At 45.4% G+C, this 25055-nt stretch overlaps 1 protein-coding gene across 1 annotated transcript; it reads right to left on the reverse strand.

The window, feature by feature from the left end:
• Positions 1-545: 545 nt before the first annotated feature.
• TMEM45A (transmembrane protein 45A) lies at positions 546-24493 on the reverse strand. Its single transcript, XM_074860814.1, has 6 exons — positions 24229-24493; positions 11573-11782; positions 9133-9345; positions 8206-8390; positions 5883-6028; positions 546-4476 (listed from the first exon to the last, which is right to left on the reverse strand). The coding sequence occupies exons 2-6, from the start codon at positions 11760-11762 to the stop codon at positions 4383-4385; spliced, it is 828 nt and encodes a 275-aa protein (XP_074716915.1). The 5' UTR covers positions 11763-11782; positions 24229-24493; the 3' UTR covers positions 546-4382.
• Between the last annotated feature and the right edge of the window lie 562 nt (positions 24494-25055).

A 25055-nucleotide genomic window follows, 5' to 3' on the forward strand; every position in this document is an offset into this window, starting at 1 on the left:
TGAGCTATGGATAATTGGCAACTGAGCGTTTCTCACATGTAGCAAAGTGATATCAAATCCATGGAATAATGAAAGGAAGCCGTGCGACTGTAATCTTTAATGAATAATCAATTTATCCCCAAAATGCAGCCTGCGAGTGGCCAAAATTGTTACTTTTTGTCATGTATATCCTAAATATTTTTATTATTAAGCTTGCCAAAACAGAAACCTCCCATTCATGCAGTTCTGTTTACTTCTCTTGCTGGCTGCTCCATCCTGTATGACACAGGAGACCAGATCTGGGACTTTGTTTTTCCGTAGCATTTGACTTTTATGGATCTGTGAAGCTCTACTGCCCAGACCTCAAAAAGAGCTGTTTTCACCTGTGTTACAAATGACAATTAAATATTAGAATCAAGGGAACCTGACAACGAGCACTGAACTTTCCTGAATTTGAGTGTGACTCATTCAGATGTCTGGGTGGGCTATGAGATTAACATGTCTATCCCACCCCATCCTGCCCCATAAATGGTTATAGTTTTTCTCCTGAAAACATGACAGACATCTTATATGAATAAACCAATTTTATTTAAATAAAATTACAGGCATATCTTGTCTATTATAAACTACCATATAGTTTTTCAAAGGCACCGGTATTTAACAATAATTTAAATTTTCTTGAGAGCAGTTACCTTTTTCTGAGTGGCATTTGTAAACTTGTCAGACTTCCCTCCACTCATTCAACTCAAGCAAAATCTGTTGCTAGTTAAATGCCAAAAGTTGTACCTTCTGAGAATAATGGGTCAGGTGTTCTGAGTAGCAAAAACCCACCCTGAAATGGGGTGTTTCTTTCCTTTGTGGCACCAAAAAGACATCAGACACAAAACCCCACTATGACACTCACTCTGCATGTACTGTAAGTATTAAAAATTTAATCCAAGAGACTACTGTTCATTTGAGGTTGGAGGATTCCTTGTATTTCTTCAAGCTTAATAATGCAGTGCCACCTTCTCATGTGTGAAGAGGGAGTTTTTGTAAGAAGCCTGCCCTACAGTTCTGTCACAGACTGCATTAGCTCCAGGCTGGGCTTCTTTAAAGGCATCTTTGCTAAACATGGTTGCACCAAAACCAGCACATGTGTCTGAATGACTTATTTGTCCAGTTCTTAGATCATTTACAGAAGATTCACAGCAGGGAGACAAAGGGAGATGCAGGTGATACCTTTCAGCAGGCTGAGTCCTGCCTCAGGTTTTCTCCCAAGAAAACACACAGACCTCCAGACACTGCTGGATGTAGGTAAGGACAGAGCCAGAGCCACCAGGCCAAGGCAGTCACAGGAGGAACCACGGCAGGCAGCCACTCTTCTGGCCATCACATTCAAGTATTGGCACTTTTTGTTTCTGAAAAAGCAGTTTTTTCAAAAGGAGAGTTTGCTAAGCACCCTCCACATTCACAGCTCACTCTGGTTATTGAATCCCGTGGGGCTCACTTTGTCAACTGATTTTGTCTTATCACAACAGACTTCTGTAGTAATCCCCAAGCTCTCTTTGATACATAACCATCGTCTTCACTGCCCAGCACGGCAGAAGCTTTATACCCCAACCGTACTAACAGGAAATAAATCCTGCCCTTTAAAAAAATCCCAACAATTTAGAGACAAGAGTGATGTGGTGCAATGAAGGTAGGACTATAGCTGCATGTAATGACACACTGCATTTGGCCAATGTATCTCTGCTGCAATTAACAGGCAAGCTCCTCAACAAAGCTGGGGATCTTCCCTCTGGCTTATGCCAACAGAAAATCTGATTTTAATGGAACCACAGTAATGAAACGCCAGTCTTAGATTCGCAGAGCGGAGTAAATATCAATTAATTCAGAGTTTACAGTGAGACCACTGCAAAGCTGAGACACAGAGCTACAAAAATGCCATACCAATACCTAGCTTACAAGAATGTCCTGAGACAGACCTCTTTAAAGTTTGTCAAAATCTCCAAGACCCTTCAGAGAAAGGCACTGAAGAAGGGCAAACAATTATTAAGAAAAGCAGTGGTCTTTGGCTATGCATCTGCAGTTTCCCGTTTTACATTTCTAAACATAGAAATTCCTGTGAGCCAACTCTTCTTGCTTTCTGAAGTAGATTCAGCTGGATAATCCGACACCTGGTTACAAGCATCACTTCACAATACATGGAAAAGATCTAAAATAATTTTTAAAAATTACCAACTGAAGTCTTCCAAGAAGACATATCAAAGCTCAGCCAGTTTATCATGCTTTACTTCCTGTTAGATTATCCCTTTAGAGATACAGCACCTTAATATTTGTACAGTATTAAATATAATTTATCAAGAAATGCAGAGAAGAAACTTGCATTGTTTCTGTCTATGAGAAGCAAAGTACTTTCTGAAGATCTTCAGAACAGAGGACCTCACTGATTTTGGAAAGGCATTGATGAGCCTGGTGGTCTAAAATTTGGCATTAAGAGCATGTGCAGCTAAGGAAGGTGCTCCTCGAAAAAGAGAAGGTAAAAGGTAGGTCCTAAAGATGAAGTGAATGTGTATGTTACATTGAAGGTGAAATAGCTTTAGAAAAAGCCTTTACATTTTTTTTCTGAGTCCTGGGATCCCTTTGAGCTACAAACTATTTTACTGCCTGTCTTTTTAAGTAATCAGCTTACTGCAATTAATAATTTTATGCTACTTATTTTTCTGGTTCACACTGAAAAAAATATAGGGGAAACTCAAAAGTAGAGGGACCAGATCCTACAGCTCTCATTCATCTACCAGAGTCCAGCTCTGCATTCCCTTAGGGTCATCTGAAAATATTCAAATAATCGAAGGAATGCGCTTCTGCAGCACCAAACCCGATCCACTGGTACTGTTTGAACAGAATTTTTTGTCCCGCACTAGCCTGTTGCTGAAAATAATTAGAAAATAATGTTTTTAGAAGATGTTCTAAAGGGAAGGGCTGTTTTCCAGAATGCTCACCTGGCCCCTGACAGGTACGTAAAACGGCCGGTGGCCACCAGCGTGCGTCCTGTGCTCAGCCCTCTGGGAAGCAGAGCATGCATGCCGCGGCACAGCAAGTGCTCCCTCCTGCCCAGGTGCCTGTGCAAGTCTTTTGAAAGATGTATTGGAGCCAGAGCGATGCTTCAGGAGTCTGCCCCGCAAGGGCAGTGTCTTTATATACAACATCATTTTCTGATGTCTTTTGCCACGTATCAGTTATTTCCCTTTTGTTGAGGTTGAAGCACATCGCACGCAACACCGAGTGCTGGGGAGGGCACTCTGTTCTTCACTGGATCAAGACTTCAACTTTAGTGGAGAATATAAATACAATTTAAAATTAATTTTTTGTTAAAGTCACTCACTGCTGTGTGTAGCTGGGCATGGAACTACTATGAAGGCAACATCTGCCCTCCCAGAGCTCACCATGCAGCACTGCACAGGCTGCCCGGTACTTGCAGGGGCAACCCAGGGAAAAGGATGTAAATCCATCTCATCCTGCCTGCAGAGCAGCATTACCCATTCCTGACCCGGGTGCTGGGTCCAGTCATGTGTCTGCTATTCCACCAAATTCCACCAAAAGAAAGGAAATAACTTTGGGAAAGAAACTGGCTTTGCAGCTGGATGCTGCCCCACTGGACACCCCTCAGTCTTTCTGGAAAAGAAGTTGCTCCAGGTGCTGAGGGAAAGCAGAGTCACTTCACTGCCTTTCAAAGCCAAGGGATAGCAAAGAGACAGGACTATCTAGTTACAAGAATGAATAACTGAAGTGGTTTTTGATCATCATACACCTCTTTGGTTCTCCTACCAAGCTTGGCAGTGTCTCTGCAGGAGTGAACACGCTACACACTTTTCAAGGAAGCACTGAATGGGTTTGCAGTGAGTAGTTCTTTCCATTTAACACAAAGCCACAAGCAGAGACATGAAGGTGTTACACAAGACAGATGCAAGACTGATTTTTTTATCTTGTTCTACTGTTTCCCAGGTCTGCACAGTCATTTATGCACAGTTACTTGCAGGGCAACAAACACACTTATTTGGACACCCTAATTGTGGAAATTTAACAGTCCATTCAGCAGCAGCTGGAAAACATTTTGCTTAGCTTTTAATGAGGCAAACACACGGACTTCATCACGGCACCTCATCCAGTCCAAGTCCGTCTAATATTAGTCTGGTTTTCTTTGAAGCATGTGATAAGCAAGGTACTAGTGCAGCCACCACAAACCAATACCAAGCTTACCCTTTGTAAATAGAGATGTAACTGTGTAGATGTAGACAGTACTCGGGGGATGATATTTGCATAGCAAGTTGTAGTAAAGAATGAGTAAGATGGCAAATCGAGAAATGAGGTATCATTTAGCCTAAAGGTAGAGCAGGTAAACTAGTCAAGCCATATTCATACTAAATTTCATCTTCTGACTCCTGATCTCGTTCGGATGTTTTCAGTAATCCCATTTCCATGGACTGGGACTGTTTAACCTTTGCACGAACTGCCCTGGAAACAACAACAAAAAAGAGTTGTCAACAGTTAACTCAAAGGCTCATCTGGCCATTTTTACATGGTAAAAAACTGCTTAACTCTTGCATCTCATGGGGGAGTTAGGATGATTGATTTATGAAGATTAGAAGTTGGCCACTGTGGAAGACATCGTAAAGAGGAGGTAGCCATTTCAAGCAGAATCTGGGGAGAATTTAACCTCAGGCCTTAACTGTAGATACCAGTATTTTATTATGAACGAGTGCTATACAATGTGAGCATGCACCGGGACATTAGTATGTGCTACCTTTAACAACACCACCTGTACGGACCGCTGGTAAGAGCTTGCTCCTACGGACACTCCTAAGAGTGCACGCCTCAAGCAAACCTCAGTGTAACATCTAGAAAGTTCAGTGCCGTGCAAGTACAAGACCGATGGCTGTGTTCACTTGGAGAGTACTACAAATCTGTGAAGAAGATGCAGTCTGGCCAGCCTCCCGGGAACTCTGCGCAGCGTGCTGTTATCAGCTCGGGGGGGGCTTGTCTGATGCTGCCGCAGCTGCCGTTCCCATCGTGAGGAGGGATGTAATATTGCTGTCACCTTCTTTAGAGTTGCCATCCTTTACACGACAAAGCAGTTACCCAGCCTTCAGTGTCGGTGCCTTTTGGACTGAGATCCAAAAAGACATGGCACCTCTTTGGTGCAAAGCAAGACTGCAAGAGCTACATATGGCCAAAGCATGATTAAATAGGGCTGTTGGCATGGTAGGGATAAAACAAGGGGTGAGAAGCATGTTTAGGACAGTGCAGGCAAAAGCTTGGTAAGGTCATGTGGGCAGAAGGTGATCACACATGGCAGAATCAGGCTCATTTTTACAACCAAGGGTTAACTACCCTTCAGTTGGAATTTTGTCAGAATTAGCACTGGGCAGCGAGGAAAAGGGCTAACTGGAATTTAGGGGATGAAACTGGCTGAAAGAGAAATCAGGTCTGATCACAGGAAATTGCTAACAATGAAACTTGTCCAATAATCTTCAATGTTAAGTCATGAAGCCTGCTGACTAAGCCACTTGGAATTAGCAGAGATGAGCACCGGGAGAGAAGATGTTGTAGTAAAAAAAGGTCTCTCCTCTTTGTAACCTTTTATGCACTTACAAATGTGGAAGACTATCAAGAAGAGCTCATTTTATGTGAGAAATATTATACTGTCAGAGCTATACTTTACAAATGTTTTTCCCCTTTCTACTGACGCAATGAGTCATGTTGTCTTCATTGATCAGCGATATCTATTTTTATTTTACCTGGCAAGACAGTCAATTACTTTGCATAAACCTTTTGATTTGTCAGTGAAACTTTTCTAAAATAAAGCTCCTGCTAGACTAAATAGACAGATCTCCAAAGTTTTAGTGTTTCAAGTAACGTACCAGCTGACGATTGTGTAATTCACTGCAAGTATAAGAAAAGCAAAGGCGTAATGCCAGCAATAGCACATGGTCAGGAACATCATATTAGTATGATCCGTCTGATTCCATTCTGGGCTCCCATTTGGAGGATAAAGCACAAAACCAATCTGTAATAAAATAAAGGATATTTAGCAAATGTCATTTGACATATATCCCATGCTGTAACATGTATTACGCTACCCATCACAAGGCAGACATTTCATTTTCTTGTAGTGCTGATTATTTCTGTGATTATTGTTAAAAACAGCTTTGCAGTCACACTCAGATGCGATGGATCATTTTACACAGTTCTGTGCAGAAATGTCTTTGAAGATGCAGAGCCAGACCCAGAGACCCCCTGCCCTTGCCCAGAGAATTAAGGGTCTGGCCCAACTAGTCCTGCAACAATCACAGTTACACACTGTAAGGAAAGGGGCTGATGCTCAGCCGTGTACGGGCTGAACTGCAAACACGGCACCAACCAGACAACCTGCCCAGCCATTGGCACTGACTCACTTCTTCTCAACACACTCTAGGAATGTGTTACATGGTTCAGAAGATGAATAACAAATTAATAAATAAAGGCGAGCCATGTGTCTATTTCTTCTGGGCCATCCAGGGAAAAGGGCAGGTTCTGAAATTACGTAAAAGAGGACCCTTCTCACCCAAGGCTAGAAGTTCATGTGAAATACGTAGCTGATTTGTTTATTCAGAGCTGGGAAAGCTCAAATTCATATTGATGCATAAGCCGGGAAACTATTAATCCCATGGCTACACAGGGGTCTGCATGACAAGCACCAGTCCTCTGCACTGCCTAATACTCTTCAAAGTCATCTCTCAGCAGTTTAGCTGAGAATTTAGGAGCTGGGAAGAGGAGGAGAGGAAGGAGGAGGGGAGGAGTGCATTTTGCATTTCCATGCAGAAAATTCAATGAATGAGGGTGTTGATGATGCTGAAAGAAAGTCCCTTTAACTTTTACAAATCTGTCACGCTGCAGCCAGTATGTGGTTTTCAGTCACACATACAGTTGAAGTCTGATGTGGGTGTGAAAAAAGCCTCACTTAAATCTCTTGTATTTTTAGTTCGTCAATTTTTTACTTTGAAACAAAACCTACATTGTCTCCAGAGCTAAATAACTTGTTCTAAAATTAGACTAGGCAGACAACAAATAATAAATGGTTGCATCTAATTCCTCTTATGTAAAGCTTCTTAAATCGCCAAAGAAAAGTTTACAAACAAGAAAATAAAACACCAAGTGCTGCAACACCAGGTTCTTGAGTTCACTTATAGAAAAATACTGCTGTTTCGGAGGTCTGTCTTCTTGCCAGAGCAAGTATTTAAATATTTGATTTCGTGCTGAGTGTCCAGTTCTCCTAAGGAACAGCAAACATTTTTATTAATCGTGTCTGGCCAGCATATAAAAAAGGGAAGCCAGTCTAGACATGCCGGAAAGAAAAATCACTGGAGTGACCTCAGTTCTCCACTATAAGATGAAGCACACATCAGCACTAGCGCTCCTATTTCTTTGTTACAAGATTGCAGCAATTCATTAAATTCTCTCTCTTGTTTGACAGCAGAGAAAAAGGGTTGCTATCAAATATCTATTAGTTGGAGAGAATCACAAGTAAGCGAAGGCCTGGCAGCTACATTTTGAAGAGTCCTTTTGGGAGCCACATCCCTGAAATATAAAAGTTTGGGCTGTTACTTCTGCCTGATTTCCAAACCCTGGAAAAGCAGGAGGCTTTACCTCACTAAAGCTCTTAACGTGAATCAGGAACTCAAATACCTTTTAAACCTGGGTTGAAATACTTTGGAGAAAGTAAAAAGAGGCAAGCACCATGAAAGAAAATTTGCACCTTCATTCCTCTTCATGAAATGTCCATGGGTGTGTCACCTCACCTGTCCAGCACTCCGCTGCGGCAGCTCACAGCGGGGACTGTCCTCATAAAGAACAGCCTATACTGCTGGGCTGTGAAATCACTGCCTTGGGCTGGCAAATTTTGAACAGGATGTTACAGAGATCAGAGAGGATGTTCAGTCACAAGGGAGAGCTCAACAAAACCACTTGATCTTTTTTATTAATTCAAATAGAAGACACTAGAAGTGAAATGGCTTCTACATCTGTAAAACAGAGATGATAAATACTTTTGTGTCTTTAAAGGGACATTAAGAGTGCATTGTTTTCTATAAGTCCTTTGAGCTCTGTGTTTAAAAGGCATATTACATCACCCGTGAAACAACTGCAAAGGGGTAAATGGCTAATTTTGGTGAAGGAAGAAATTCTTAAGGCAGAAGAGTGACCTACCTGCCAGAACCAGCTGCCTTGTAATATGCAGAGGCTTGTACGGAGCATCTCTAGCACAATACTGCCACGGAAGAAAACTTCCAGAAATATGCAAACAGCAGCTCCAAAGACAGCAAACAGCAATAACTGATGAACATGAACATCCAGCATGGCTCTCCCATGAAGATGGTAGCAAAAGAGAAAACCTGGAATAAATTAAGTGATCAGTTTAAGATATTTTCTTCCCTTGCAATCTCCCTGCATCTGCTTTTAGAAAACAGTGAACCTTTAGCATTTCTCTTTATGCCTATCTCACCTTCTCAGTTGAACTGAGAGTAATTTTTTAAGACTGATGCCTATGTACTGCGTTCTCCCACTCTGAGCTCAGACCAGGAAACTGCATGGGAAGCTGCAGTTCTGTCACCTTTCATTTAAAACACATTAACAAAATGTCCCATTCATCTGTCTCTGCAGTGTAACAAGAGGGATGATATATGATCTACCGTGTGTACAGAAAACATAAACTGAGTGTGTCTCCAGTGCAACTCCAATGTGCCATTGCTGTGCAAGTAAATGCATTCCCACAGGCTTTAGCTATCAAGTTGCATCCCATGTCAGTACAGACACTGAAGCACATGCCAGAGCTGCTGAGCACTTACCCAAAACAGGCTTGTGCTGCTTTTTTCATAACATTTCTGCTGCTGTCTGAGCCAGTGAGGAAAGCACAGCTACACCTCTGCAGTGGGTGATCGTGGTCTGGGCTGCAGTGCAGACAAACCCTCAGCAGTTTAAGGAGGGCTGAGACTGATCTTTTTTATGCATTTCAGGGAATTAAACACGCAGCTCCCACAGGCTTATTCTCTAAGCCTGATCTTAGGTTCCCATACCAAAGACTGATAACCCCTCTGCAAGTTTCACATGCCCCTCTGCAGGGAGCGGTAAACTGACCTTCAATAAACACCGCTAAGGAAAGCATCATCCTGTCCATGGCCACTGGCAAAGCGTTGGTCCCGTGAGCCACGATGTCAACCAACCCTGAAATGCCGTAGAAGAGGTACATAGTGGCATGTTGCCAGTTCATCAAGTGATCCCAGTGCTTTTCTTCGTAATTATACAACTTCAGATGAGGTCCATCAGGAACAAACTGCTCGGCCACCATTCCTGTGCGTGAAATGAGAAGTACATTTGCCCTGGTACTTAAGATATAGACTGATGATAAGTCTTTATGCAAACAATAGAAGCAACAATATACCCCCACGCAGCATAATGCCAGTCAATTTGGGGCTTAGTCTGACTGCCTGAGAATTGCTCTGGGTGATTGCTATATTTTGCTCCCTTCTGCCCAGTTCAGCCATTCCAAATAAAGTTTTTAACGTGTTGTCCAAATTCAAGTGAAAATGCACAGAGGGCTTAAAGATATTAATTTTATATAATTTTTTCAGGAAAATAGGCAGTGGGTGGAGGAGAGATGAAACAAGTTGGTTTGCTGAGGCAAAGACCACAGAGTGAGCTCAAGCATATATTAAGCATCACATAATCTGTAGAGGAGAAAGCCAGAGGAAACCAGGCTTCAGCTCCACTCCTGGTGGGACTATTTGCATCTTGCAGTTTCCAGCAGTGAAAATTGAGACAGCTATTCTGTGCAGCCTTTTTTTTTTTTTAAAACAATTGCTATTGTAGTAGTCCTCTGACTGAATTTCTCAGCTGCCTTTCCCAGTGGTTCAAACATGAGCATAACACATGCTAAAGTCCCCAAAAGAAAGATTTACCATTTCAGTCCCCTGCAATATGGAGGATGGCAGAGTTCAGATTCTTAATTCAAAGGGGATTTTTCCTATAAAGCCATAAAAGGAAATCCCTCCACCATGCAGAGTTATTAAAAGTCCCATGAGAACATATACTGAGTTAGTATTTGAACTGCTGCTCCACCGCCTCCCTTACCTTGGCCCCTCGGTGTCTTGCTAACTAGCTGCAGTACTCCAGCAAGGGGAGAGCTGCTTTTAGATACTTTATATGATCAATGAAGTTTTGGAAGGGTTTAAAATATGTTAAGTTTTTAAAATATTAAAGTTAATGATATTGTTTATAAAGCGTGGGCCAGCATCCTGCTGTACAAATAGATACGCTGCAGAGCAAACGCAGTGTTTTTCCACCTTTATTTCGAGTTTTCCTACACAGAAACAGCAGGTTTTACTCCTTCTGCTGCTTTTACTGTTTGTTCTTGACTTGCTTTCTTGTCCACATTTTTGACTGGAATTTAAATTACCATATGTTAAAATAATAGCTTTTTTTTTCAGGGTGAAAATAAAAACACTAGACGAGTGTTTTAGCTGTCCAACTACCTCTAGACACTGACTGGGGGATTTGTAGGAAAGATGTCTCCACTCACACCACAGAATGAACACTATTATGTAGGTTTTTATAATTTTTTAAGGCTTATCAAAGTGTATACTGTACACAAAACATCACTTCAGTGCTGATGTATCTTAACTGATATAACTTGCAGAGGGGAAGGAGAAACAAAACCAAGATTTTGGCACAGCCTGCACCTTGATTAGAAACCAGGCAGCTCTAAGCATCTAAAGAAGAGTAGATAGAATCTAAAAATCTAAAAATACTAAAAATTTAGATGTTTTTTAACTTGAGAGCCACATGTGCTGAGCTCCCCAGGTTCCCTGTCATTAAGCTTATTTACTCTATAAAGGTAAATTGCTAACATACAGCCTGCTGGAATGTAAACAAGAACTAGGCACTTCCAGTTGGCTGCACAGCTCACTAAACCATCCCTGGGGGTTTGTACCCAGGCCAGTCCTCGACAGAAGGAGAAACAGCCCCCCCCCCCCCCCCCCCCCATTGCAACAGTCCTGCGGCAATAAGATCTGGAGTTTAGTCTTTCTTTGTGAATATTTTCACTTTTGAATGACATTTAATGAAGAAGCATCTGCATTTACATATTTTTGTCAATAACTCAGTGGAGACTACCAACATCTGAGACAGCTGGATTCTAGATAGAAAAGCAACGCCTCCACAGTCTCGGGCTCCCACCCTGCGTGCGAGAGCCCCTTGCCTAAATACCTTACCTGCCTCCCTACAGTGGTGAGCAGCACATGAGTGCTCAGATGGACCAGCTGTGAAGTAGTCAGGAGACCTTAAAGAAGCTCCAGAAGAGCGCTATGGATGGAAACCATGTTGCAGTCATAGCTATGTAATTAATAGCAGGAGCCCCACTAGTTCTTAGATTCACGGTGTTTAAAGGACAAAATACTAAACCACAATCAGATATGTTTTATCAGAGAACAAAATTTAAAAAAAAAAAATCAGAGAAAAGAAATTAAAAAAAAAAAAGGCATAGCCTTTTTGTTGTCTGCTCCAAGTCCACCTTACTTACCAATCAGGGCAAAGACAGCCTTGATGATCCCCTCAACAAACTCCAGGCGTTGAAATCCTGCCCTGGAACCAAGGTAGCAAGCATTCTTGTTTTTTCGACAGGCGTACTTCAGTGGATACTTCACCGACCACCATAAGCCAAAAAGAAGGAAAAAACTTCCAGGGAGAGCGTGCCCTTTGAAATTGCCCATGGTTTTCTGCTAGGAGATACCTGAAGGTGAAACAAATGCAGATTGATTGTGGGAATAGCAGGAGAATTCTGTGGGTTATAATTTTCAAGCATTTCCTTGCATAGATCAAAAGGGTGTCACTGAATTAAGTACTCACACTTTATTTAAAAATAAATTTGGGTACTTATCTTCCCTGGCTGTTCAAAACACCCAGCCAGTCACCCCAGTTTCACAGCTTTGCAGAATAAGAAACCCAATTGCAAAGCAGCTGACCTGAAATGCAGAGCTGGCAGTTGGCAAGTTAAGTGAAAAAAAGCCATAGTACACCATGTCATGATGTTGAAGTTGTACAGCAAAAGAGAGAACACGAACATTCACCATTTGGTTCTTTCACCTTTAGAGAGGGTTTTATGTTTCTTTACTCCACCAACAAAAACCAAGATAATACCTGACTGAAGGAAAAATTAATTGTATACAGATCCAATGGGTAACTATTTACTAATAAATTGTATTTTGTATTTCAATCCAGATGTCTCATTATGATTTACAAACATCAAGCCATTCTCAGTATTTGATAGGTGAATTATGGACACATATTATCAAGTACATCAAGTGTACTGAGTGACAAGGTTATTAGCTGGTCAGTGTTACACAGTCATTTAAAAGCTGTGCCATTAATAAAACCTCGTCATTCTGGTCATCATCCCAAATTTTAGGAGGGTTAACTTAGCTCCAATAGCTTCTTCGTTAAAATGACAGTTCTAACATTAAATTGCAATTTTTCTTTAAGTTGTTATAAACTGAGTTGTACATCATGACCCAAAGGCATACTAAATCTTGGCACAGGCAACAATCAAGAATAACCACTTTAGAAACATTGGCGATCTGTACTTTCTGTTATTATAGCTGCTGACTTAAAAATCTGATTGCCACACTGCACTGGAGCCATCTGGTTATGAACAGAACATAGACGCTCTGGTATATTTTTCTTTTCAGTAAGTATTTCCTATGGTCAGCTCTGCATAAGAAGTTTTAAACTGTGGCTTGTGGGCCATGGAGTACTTGCAGATGGTTCACGTAATGCTGTCTGGTCACGTAGCGTAAACCCTCTCCTGCTTCTGGAAGCAAAACTCCACTGAAAGCATTAGGGGTTTTAAAATTTTTTTTAAGAAGAAAAACTTTTCCACATGCACAGGTCCTGAAGCTGCCGTAAGACTATTACCCAACTGCATGAGGAGAAGTGACCTACATAGCCACAAAGGAGAAGAAAAAAAAAATACAAGTGTTCATGCATAGCATGAGGCTGGCTGGGATTTAAACAGGGATGCTGAAGAGGGTCCCGCCCACACTGTCTGGCCCCCTCCTCTTCCAGAGCTGCTTTCTCCCACTTTAAGAGCTGCAGAAGGGGAGGGGTGTGCTTTAGAAGCTTTCCCTGCGTAAAATTCCCCCTAGCTCATTTCTAGGGAAGTATTACTGAAGTACAAGTTTGTAAGTTTGTACCCTCAGTCAGTTTGCAGATGACACCAAGTTGGGTGGGAGTGTTGATCTGCTCGAGGGTAGGGAGGCTCTGCAGAGAGACCTGGACAGGCTGGAGCGATGGGCTGAGGCCAGCTGGGGGAGTTTCAATAAGGCCAAATGCCGGGTGCTGCCCTTGGGCCACAACAACCCCCAGCAGTGCTACAGGCTTGGGGAGGAGTGGCTGGAGAGCTGCCAGTCAGAGAGGGACCTGGAGTCAGCAGTGTGACCAGGTGGCCAAGGCGGCCAATGGCATCTGTAAGGGACTGTGTTGGACTGCATCTGTCTCAACATTGCTGTTGCACCACCACCACTTCCTGGCCTCGGCACCCTGTTGCCATGGAGGAGTACGTTCTGAAGGAGCGAAGGGTCCCCGACGAAACCACGACATCCGCCCGAAGCTAAATCGGGGTGAGGAAGACATGCGGGTCGGCATGACCAGTGTGAGCGCCTGGGCATCCGCGCATGGAGGACCACGGGACCGTGAACCCCATGATCGGGGTAAGATGTGCAGGCTGGCATGAAATGGGCGGACTCTTTGGAGAAGTCGTGGGGACTGGGACAATAAAAGGACTGCGTACTCCTCCCTCGGTGCACCTTCTTTGACACCTGTTACTTGGAGCACCATCACCTGCACCGAGCCCGAGCCAACGGAACATCACTGGATCCCCGGTGGTGGCGGTAATTAGCTGCATCTCTACCGTTTTCTTGCTTAGGGATTCTGACTTTCCCTTTCTTTTCCTCTCTGTCCTATCGCTGTTACTAATTGTTATGGCAAATAAAGTAAACAAGGTTGTATGGCATCTGACCTCATTTGTGTCTTAATTTCACTCCTGGGATCGTTTAAGAACCCTTCAATATCAGATTGGGACAGCATCCTGGCTTGTATCAGCACTAGCGTGGCCAGCAGGGACAGGGCAGGGATCTTACCCCTGTGCTCGGCACTGGTGAGGCCGCCCCTCAATGAGTGGGTTCAGTTTTGGGCCCCTCACGCCAAAAAGGCCATTGAATGACTTGAGCGTGTCCAGAGAAGGGCAACGGAGCTGGTGCAGGGTCTGGAGCACAGGTCTGATGGGGAGCGGCTGAGAAAACTGGGGGGGGTTTAGTCTGGAGAAGAGGAGGCTGAGGGGAGACCTCATGGCCCTCTACAGCTACCTGAAAGGAGAGTGCAGAGAGGGGGGATGAGTCTCTTGAGCCAAGGACCCAGCGCCAGGACAAGAGGGAATGGCCTCAAGCTGCGCCAGGGCAGGGTCAGACTGGCTCTTAGGAAGTATTTCTTTGCAGAAGGGGTTGTTGGGCGTTGGAATGGGCTGCCCAGGGCAGGGGGGGAGTCCCCATCCCTGGAGGGGTTGAAGAGTCGGGTTGACCCAGCGCTGAGGGATCTGGTGGAGTTGAGAACGGTCAGTGTGAGGTTCATGGTTGGACTGGAGGAGCTTCAAGGGCTTTTCCAACCGAGATGATTCTGTGATACAAGAAAATGGAAACCTGATACTGGTTGCCCAAGCAAGCCCACGTCTGGCTGTGTCCTCGCAGGTATTGCCAAGCGCTGGCATGCACATATGGAAGCCTGGCAGGAAAGCGTGCCGAGATGGCTGCAGCGAGCCTGGGGAAGGCTCCTGGGGAAGCAGCACCTGACAGACAGGGGGACAGCCAAGGGGGGAACGAGGGACGTGTCTAAGTATTCTTATGAAACATGAAGGACTCCATTTGGGATTTCTGCTGTGTGGGGAAGGGCCCCTGCATGCCACTTGTCTCCTGTCAAGAAGAAATGGAAGGGTGCTGTGCCCAGAGCTGCTGTGGGGGGCTTTGCCACGGCCAGCCAGCCACTCAGATCAGAGCAGCAAAAGCCGTGAGGAGGAGCAAGCAGTGGCAGACCTGGCACATGGCTCTCAGCCTGGGCACCCCAGCCCCCAGGATGGTGATGACCACCTCCATCTCCGCGCACAAAATGCTGAATTAAGCTCTAAACCTCCCTGGGGCTGAGCATGTGTTAGCGGTGCCAAATCCTTGTGAGCTGAGCATCTCCGATCCTGGCCCAGGCTGGGCTGGACACGGCAGGAGGAGGAAGTGGCAGCCAAGGGTCCAAGGGTCAGCAGAGCCTTTCTCTGCCTCTTCTACCTCCTCCACCACCTTTAAAGTCCCGCTGGGTTAATGCCTGTGTGTTTGATTTGCTGGTGGGGAAAGCACTGTTCATTTTTGAGCAGCCTACGGCGCAGTTGGGCTCTCAGTGGTGTGGCTGGGGGGTTCAGCCCCACAGGTTAGACCCCCACCATCTTGCAGAAGAAGTACCTCATTTCAAGACATCTTTAGGTCAAAAGGTCTGTCCAGCTTGTGCATCACTGCCAGTACTCACGGAGCCATTGCTTGCCTCAAAAAAGGGCAGTACTAACAGGAGCTGACGTTTTAGACAGTCACCTAAACTTTGCTTTAAACTTTGAAATACTTCTTTTGCTTTGGAAGCCTTAATTTCTGGTTATTCCAAAATTTGCTGGCCTGAAAGGCATTGCTGTCTTTTCAGACATGTTTTTTTCCCTTCTTTGAATGAAAGGAAGAGGGAAGGAGTGGAGAGTGGCCTTTCCTCTCCATATATCTGATCTCACTGAATACCATTCATTAGAAAGACTTTATTCATTAGATATTTAATTATTCACCACAGGTACATAGGACTCCAAATGGAAAGATTTACCCTGTACCCCACATCAAAGCGAGATACCAGATTAAAAAGGTAAATTAAACCTATGAAAAGCCTCCCTCTAGGAGAGTACAGCTGCAGTAAGAGACAGATGAAGAACAGTGTGTTAATGTCATTTGTAGTGCAGGGTATACAAAACTTCAAAAGTAATTCTCAATCTGTAAATTCACACCTGGGCTATCTAGAGCTCTAATCACTGCAGGATTTTTCTGCCCTAAATCTGGGTAATCCATCAAGATACTCTGTTAAAACTATTTTTTTGCCTTTCAAAACACAGGAAAAGAAGAAAAGACTGATACAGCAGCCACTGCTGCATATCCAATATAAACAGAACCAGAAAAATTGATTTTTTTTGCTATAAACAACACAATCATGTATTATTAGCTTTAGAGAGTGTAAACTTCAGTTTGAGTTCATCCAAAGATGTTAGGGATTATTTGTAGGATTTCCCTAGAAAGAGACACGTCAGATCTGCCAGCCAGCTGTTGTGGCAGACCCTTAGAACACGGAATCTCAACACAGTTGGCTTCATAAAGTACTTACATGAATTATACTTTAAATCCTTAGTAAACCTGAAAACATCATGACAGAGCTTGCCTTAAAACTGATTAAACTTCCCAATTCATGACTTTTCTCTTACCAGGCCTGAGAGTTTATTTTGGCAAGGCTAGGAGTCAACTGCCACCACTCACAGTTCTGATGTGACCGAAAAGCTTTGCCTGCAAGTAAACAGGGTGATATTACACAGTTTGGGGACTCAGAATGACACTGAGGACACGATGAGGATAAGCGGAGCCTCCCCTGCAGGAAGATCACTGTGGGGTCGGGAGGTGGATCTGGGAGGTGTGAGGCAGGGGTGCAAGGGGAGGTGGAAGGAGAGGAGGACAGGACAGTGGTCTGCTGCCTTTCCACACTGCCCTTTGGCATCCCTCTGTGCCGCCTGGGAGAGGGCAGCTTCTGCCAGTTCTGCACAGCTTGGGAGCCAACCAGCTTTGGTATCTCAGGTGCTATTTGTTGGACAAAGATGGCATCAGCGTGTTACGGCAATACTTCATAAATTTGAGGGTTTATTTTTTACAGATCCTTATCCCATAAGCTGGCAAACAAATCACTGGAGGACTGATACTGCAAGATGTGCAAATTCCAGATCCTCTTCCACCCTCGGTGATTTCAAGGCCAGGGGTGCTGGCAGATCAGATATTTCCAAGAGCCGCAGCCACATGCTTGGCAGCAAACCTGCCCTGCTGCACACCACCTTCCTTAAAGCACATCATCTGCCAGAGATGCAAACAGAGAAAATCCTGAGGCCGGGTGCCATGAGGCCTCGGTTTGGTCATGCAGGGTGTGCCCACACTCCCTCCACGCCGCCCAAAGCCACTCAACTCACACCAGGCGCTCCACATGGACCTGCAGCCAGTGACCTGCTCGCACAACCCTATCCCCGTCCTGCTCCTGACCCTGCCAGGCAAAGCCAGCAGTGCCGGTGCCCGCAGGAGGCACACGGACACCCGGCATCACCCAGCCACAGCCCTCGCCACGGATGACAGGGTTTGGCTTTCCAGTGACCACAGGCAGAGTCCCTGACCATCGCTGACCGAATCGCCCGTTCCCTGCTGCGCACACCCCCAGGATCCCTCCAGCCTCACTCAGCTTTTCGCGTGTCCATCCTGAAGCCCAGGACCCTTCCACCACCAGCAGCCACGAGGCCACAGCAGTCAGGGCACTGGCAAAGCAAATTTTGGACTCAGGCAAAGAAAACTTTGGACTCTACCTGGGAGAAGCTCATCCCCACCAACCAGCAGGGCCGCCACTCCGAGGAGCGCACCCAGGAACCAGCAGACAAGACGCATGCTCCAGCCCGGATCCGGGCTTTCCATAGCAAGTACTGCTCAAAAACCGGCTCTCAGGAGGGTGTGAGGCATGTCAGGAGGGGAGGCTGCTGTCAGGGTTCAAGGGAACCCATGGGCCTTAATTGCCTCAAGCAGCCCCACTCAGGAACCACACCCCGGCACCCCCACCCAGGGGCAGGTGGGAAAGGAGGGGAAGAGCAAATGCAGTTTCCAAGTGAGCATGCAAGAAAAGGTGTATTTGTGGGCATTAAAAGCTGCCTTTTTAGCCTGAAAATTATCTCACTCTGGCAGAAGAATGAAAGGCAGGCAAGAAACAGACTTACATGATTTATTTAAACATCTTTTTCAGGAGGGATGTTTCATAACATTTACTGGTTCGATTCCTGACCTCTTGAGGCCGCCCGAGTGGGGACTAAGGCAAAACTCACAAGTGGTATGGAGAAACTAGCTATAGCACCTGGTTACTCAGACAGCTTCTCAATCACTTCTTGAAGAACTAGATTAGTTTTCCTTTTTCTCCTTCTCCCTTTAAAAAAAAAGCCAGGGGCTTAGGCAGCATAACCTGTGCTTGATGGGGACCCAAGTGGCAGCTGAGACAGAGCTAGCCTGGCAGCAGGCAGCTTCCCTTCCCTGCACATTCTCCTGCCACAGCAGTATGCCTTGCAATTTCCTGTGTTTATCAAGCCCTGGGGGATGTTAAAGAGGACAGTCAAGCAGAAATGTGGGTTTTTTTCCAGAAACGAACAAGTTATGAGGCCACAAACTCACTCTGCTGCAATGCATTCATTTCTGCTACAGAGCCTTAGGATAACAGAAGTTGAAACAGAAGCTTGAACATTAGCAAAGTTACTGCAATGGTAAAAAAGAAGTGTTATTTTTCTCCCATGTGCTAGATTAGGAAACAGTGATGTGGAGATTATAATATTCAATACAAAAATGTTTATTTATCCATAACAGCCGCAGGAATCGATCATGATGTCAGTGAGAATAATGCAGCCAGATAAGAGGAGGAAATAACACATTTGTAGACACTTTCTAATCAGAGCACAAGCTGTGATCACACAGCTTCTACTGAAAACTGGAATCTGGCAAAGTTCAACGCATCTAAGACAAAGAAAACGACAGAGGCATTTACTTCACTCCCAAAGTTACCTACTTGCAGTTGAAGATGTATTCACGAGGCAAGTACTTTTTATCCTGCAGCCATTAAATTGTAAACATCATGGAGAGCCACACTGATCTGAAAAACAGTGTCTGCTGCAATTACTTTGTTCACTAAATGAGGTACTGATTTCACGTCACTAAAAGCTTTACAGCAGCTACAGCCCCACACTCCCAGATGAGATCACTGCTCTCCTGTTAAGGAAATACTCAGCGGGCACCTATAGCTCCTCCAGAATTAAACTGGAATGAAGTACTGTGCATGCTAATGAAAGCAGGACTCAACGATTTCTCAAAACGCTAAAAAATTCCAGTGCAGCCTTGATATTTTTGGCTTACAGGTGTGGGAGATAAAGATTTTCAGGTCAAAAAAAAGAAATGTCATGAATAGGCATCTCTGAAGCCTGTAAGAGAAGAATTCAACCCTTGATAAAATATTCAGGCTTACAAGACAGGGATGAAAACCAAAAATCCCAAAGAGGCAGTGGCCAGAAATCTATCCACTGGCCTTAAAAAGGAGGCACTCATGACACAATCTTTCATAGTGCTGAGTTTGGGCCAACAACCTGAACTACTCTATTTTTCCCAGTGCCTTGCATCTGTCAACAACTCCTCCCTCCCCGATACTTGTCCTTCTGAGCCCTCTGAGTGCTTCTCACTGTGTTTTTTCATCTCTCATGACCCTCAGTTTTCTGGCTTGCTTTCCCCTTTCTCTGTGCATCTGCTGACTCTGTCTCTGCTCCCGCAGCCGAGCAGGCTATCTCCAAGGGTTATCCAGGGACAACAAATACTCCGTAATAATCTTACCACTGGCTCTTGATATCAGAGCAGCTGCTAGTCTGTGGATATGAAATTTTTGGTCTTCGGAACTGCCAGTTTGGGGCCTTTTATTCAGATGTCCACAAGTTCAAAAAACATACACACACAAAAAATTAGATCTTGTAATTGCATGGGATAAATGAGAGTCATTTTTTCCTGTGAAAGATTCATAGTTTCTTTACTGTCCGTAAAACCTGGTATTTCCTACTGCTGCCTGAAATAAAGGGTAAAATAGCACGGGTATGTGAATAAACTATTGCAGGTATGAGAATGCTGCCTCCTGTGGGAGTACCGTTGGCTTCAGCCCCCGCAGCCACTTTCCTGCCCGCAGAAGCCCAGTGGTGGCCGCTGCCTCCCGTGGGGTGACCTTCCAGCTGTCCCCTCTGCAGAGCAGCGGTTCCCTTCCCCGCAGAGGCTCACAGCAGACTGCTGCCCTCAAAGCGAGGTGCTGCCAATGCACACCTCCTCCCAACCCAGCAGACTCCAGCAAGTTTTTGATTGTGTGCCGCAGCGCTGCTGGACCGACGGCGCAGTGGAAGGACGTGCTGTGACCTCCCACTGCTGTGCTGTGCTCTTCACCAACATCTGAGACTGCCTCCCCTTTCCAATCCACCTGGCGCTGGGCTCAGCTAGAGCTCCTGATGCTTCCTGATTTTAATCTGAATGGTGCCAGCTAGTGAAATTCCGATATGCTCTCTCTTTTTAAAGTCAATCCCATTTATTGTCTTTAAAACGATCAGAGTCACTTCAGCGAACAAACTCTGCAGGACCCTGGGTATTCCTCAAGGTCCATGGTCAAGCAGAGGTCATGCTGCCAGTAAGAAGATTGCTCCCTGGGTACCCTGCCAGAACCAGTTTTGTAGGGTATAATCCCTGGCTGCTCCTTGTAATTCCAGGCATGCTCACCTACATGTTCTCCGCCTCCTGGTAGACACGATTAGGAAAATGTCAAGAGAGCAAAAGTTTGTTGTATCAACTGATGCTTTGTTGCTCAAAGCCCAGCTCTGGAGAGGAAATGAAATAAAATATGATTCGGTTTCTGCTATCATCACTTTTATGGACCTCCCCTCACAGTGTCTTCACAATACACTCAGGGCCTCAGTGGAAGGATCTAGTAAGACTGCAAAGCTGACAGGACCACTGGACTATCACAAATATTTGTATTAAATACTAATGACCACCTGGGCTGTAAAAGATTCTGCATTTGCCACTTACAGAGCTCTTTACAGACTGTTAGAAGTTGCTGCAATTGTTATTTATGTTTCCAAATACTTCCTGAAGACAAGAAGACAAAACCCCCCAAAAAAGTTGTGTGTCTACTGAGAAAACTCAATGTTTGAGTGATCTAAAATGGCATTTTCCACCTGCAAGGAAGCCAGGTCTGACAGAGAAAAGTGAGGAATTCCATTCTTGCAGAAGGACAGGTCCTCGGGTATGAAGGACAGGGCTTGCCAACCTCAATATGATTTATAATCCTTTGGTTGTAAGGGTTCTTCCCTTATCATAACTACCAGTGACTGTGCAGAAAAAGCGTTAAGATTTCTCTTCATGATGTACAGTACCAGATACTGGGGTGAATGAGAAAATGGAATATTACAAAGAAGACCCTGTTTTACAGAATTGCCAAACACTAACAAAATATGGTAAGCAGAAGTGTCATGCTGTGCTGTGCATACTAGTAAGCTTTCATCTTAAGGATAGTCTCAAGTTGACAAAAACAGGAAGGGAGCTCATCTCAACAAATGCAAGAGCATTAATAAGTCCTTGATGGTGTTCATAGGAAGGACTCAGTTTTCTTACCGAAAAATTACAAACAGGCTCAGTTAGCCAATGTGATGCTCATAACAGCAACAGTACGAACCTGGGCAGCAAGCAGGTGACACTTGCAAGAGGTTAACTCCTCCTTTCCCCTGCTAGGGAGGAGACTGGAAACCAGGGGCACGTGTGTCCAGAGTACTGGCTTCTTGTGGGACACTGTACTGCATCTTGCTGGCTCCTCCTGCAGAGATCCAGCCACTCATTCTTGAATCTGTGCTTTCTGAAGTTATTCAGTTAAGTGATTTACAACCTTCAGCCATCCTGTCTGTCTGTGGAATACAGCTAGGTAGTGTGAGCCCTCAGGGCTCCTGCATGGCAAAGTGATTCAAAATAAATGTTTAAATCTCATGGATTTGGATGCTGTAATGATATGAGTGTTTGGGGCTTGCAACATTGTGTTGTGATAAGAAGAAAAAAAGATAAAAAGCCTTCTTGTCAGTAATTTCCATAAAGCCATGCAACAGAGCAGGTAGGATTTGCACCTAGAGCTTTGCCTTGCCTGACTTGCCTTTGTACCTGGAAGCTTTCTCTGCACTCTTGTCTGTCAAGATCAGGGTGCTTGTTGTACTGCTTGTCACAAGGGTGACCAAATACGCTGCCTCTACCAACTACTGCTTGGGGGAAATACACTCTCCACAGCAGAAAGCTGTGTGGATCAGAAAAGGAAGAGAAACACTAATGAGTAAATGGGAGCGTTGGCAAGGCAGTCTGTAACGTTGATAACAGCTGGGAGAAATGGCTGGCTGAGTTAGCCCAGATAGAAAAATCAAAATGCATCAGAGAAACATGTATGGTTCCTCTTTACAGGTCCACCTCGTACTCAGGCTGCCCAGAGAAGCTGTGGCTGCCCCCTCCCTGGAAGGGTTCAAGGCCAGGTTGGACGGGACTTTGGGCAACCTGGGCTAGTGGAAGGCGTCCCTGCCCGGGGCAGGGGGGTTGGACTAGATGGTCTTTAAGGTCCCTTCCAACCCAACCCATTCTATGATTAAAATGTTATAGGAGGCCCTGATTTAGGCATAAATTGATTACAAGGGACTTAAGTCTCCTTTTTATCTTCTGGAGCAAAAAGCAGCGCCAGAACTCAATGTCTGGCTCATGCTGCACAGTAAGACAGGAGTGCCCCAGTAGAGTGTCACTCTACTAAAAACTAAGATATTTCAAAAACAATGTTTAATTATTTATAATCCCTGGGTTTAGGAACTTGCCCTGCTCATAACTCGGAAGAGACGATCAAACAGACTACTGCTGCCAACTGCAAGTGAGCATGAGCGTGTTTGGTCACATCTAAGAAATAGAGTAGGAACCAGCTGACAAGAGTTTTGACACTGAGAAGTCTTGATTCATGTACGTCTTCAGACTGGAAGCAAGGGGTCCATTTCTGTGCTGCTGCACTGGCCATGTGCAATGCGGAGTAAAATGGTATTTCTAGGCAGACTTGGTGTGCAAGTAAAGAGTAAACAGAGAGCAGTTTGCCTCAACACAGGCATAATTATTCAAGCCACTCCTCAAGGTTCATTTGACTTTTCTTCCCCAGCAGTTATTTCTACCCACACTCTCCACAACTGAGAGAAATCTGTTCAGTTTACCCAGCTCCATTTGTAAAGAGAAAAATACAGGAACAGCTCACATAAGCAACCCTGAAAAGTGGTGAAAGACATCTGAGTGAACCTCAGAAAGGGAACTCCAGAGTCAGTGACGAATTTGCACCTAAAATGGATATTGAATATATTCCTTTCACAAATTACAAAGTGCTTACGTGACTTACAGTACAACATATGCCATAATTTAAAGAGGTCTGCCAAAACAGTAATAGAAGGTGATGCAAACAAAGTTATACATACTGGGGAAATCACAAGTCCTAGGTATGTAAATGCATAGTAATCATCAAATATTCAGTTTAAACCTGAAGAAGATAAATACTTTGTTTCTAAGTACTTTAGTTCCTAAACTCTGACATTTCAGAAAGCCACTTATCAGAAAGATAATAAAATGTTTGATACCGTGTCAAGTATTAAGTGTTATTAGGAGAGCAGAATATGATTTATTGGTGAAAAACTGTTTTTCCGAGGGTTATTCTGTTTTGAAATAGAATGGAGAGGCTAAGGATAATCTAATTTTAGAGTTTCTCGTGGCTACATTTAGATTCTCCTGGTTTCGCCTGGCAGTTCCAGGTCGGATATACATCTCCATTTGAGACAGTCACGAAGGAAGGAGGGAAAAAACGTCACCCAAGAAACTTAAAACTAAAGCGGACGTTTCCTTCACCTCCCTAACACTTACCCCCCGCTGTGTGTAACGCCCAGAGCCGCCGCCGCAGGACCCCTTGCCCAGGGGCAGAGCCCCCCGCAGGGCTGCGGCGCCTCCGCCAGCGGCACTGCGCGGAACCCGGGGCTGATTTCACAGTCCCGTCCGCGCTTTTACCGCAGAAACCGCCCCCCTCCGTGGACCGAGCTAGGGCAAACATGGAGTAGCTCTTGTCCTTTCACCCGGGAACACTAAAGACCCCCCAGCGCCGCCCCCGCCGCTGCCCGCCCTGCCTTCACCCCGCGCTGCCCGCTCTGCGCGGGGGCGCAGCCTGCGCGGGGCAGACCCCAGCCGCGCCCGGGGTTCGGGGGAGCCGGGCTGCCCTTACCTGCGCCTCCCTGCTCCTGGCAGCCTCCTCCTCCGCCCTTCCTCACCCCCTCCAGGGTCTTTCGCCGCCGGCCCGGGCCAGCCCCGCGGCCGCGGGACCCTCCAGCTGCGGCCGCCGGAGGATGCGCCGCGGCCGCCCCAGATGTTTGCGCCGCGGCCGCCCAGATGTTCCCCCAGAGGCCCCGCGGGGGGCGGGCGGGTTCCTCCCCGCCTGGCCGGGGAGGACCCAGGGCAGAGCCAAACGCCAGGGGCTGGGGGAAGAGGGGCTCCCGCGGGGTGCGGCGCTGCCCGGTGCCCGGCCCCGCCCCCAGGAGAAGCGGCCGGGGGCTCCGGGCCGGAGGCAGCGGCTCCTGCTCGCCCGGGATGGCTAGGAGGAGTAGGAAAAGTAGAGAGGCTTTCTGACACGCAAGCCCTCCTTCGACCGCTGCATGTAACAGAGGCTTTTTTTTTACTTGCCTGCCTCCCCCCCCCCCCCCCCCCCGCCGTGGTTTTCTCCACGAAAATGAGCACCCGTGGCTGTCGTTCCTGTAATTTCACAGGAATGTATGGCAGAGCCCTGAATCCAAAAGAAGAATGTCTAAAAATAAAATTGAAAGGATGAAGACACAGTTTTCTTTGCAAATGTCATGCTGTAGCAAACGGTGTTCCTGACGTTACCGAAGCATTCCCGGTAAAACGAGAGGCACCTTGTGCTGCAGCACCTCTGTTACATCAGCCAGCAGTGAGCACCAACGAAATCCTCAAATCTTCCATATGGAAAAACCCTCCTTTGGATATTAGCCAGGAAGTTGTGATCATCAGATTTTGAAGCTCTGTTTAAACTACACC

Source organism: Strix uralensis, chromosome 2 (genome assembly GCF_047716275.1).
Source record: "Strix uralensis isolate ZFMK-TIS-50842 chromosome 2, bStrUra1, whole genome shotgun sequence".
Taxonomy (NCBI): Eukaryota; Metazoa; Chordata; class Aves; order Strigiformes; family Strigidae; genus Strix; species Strix uralensis.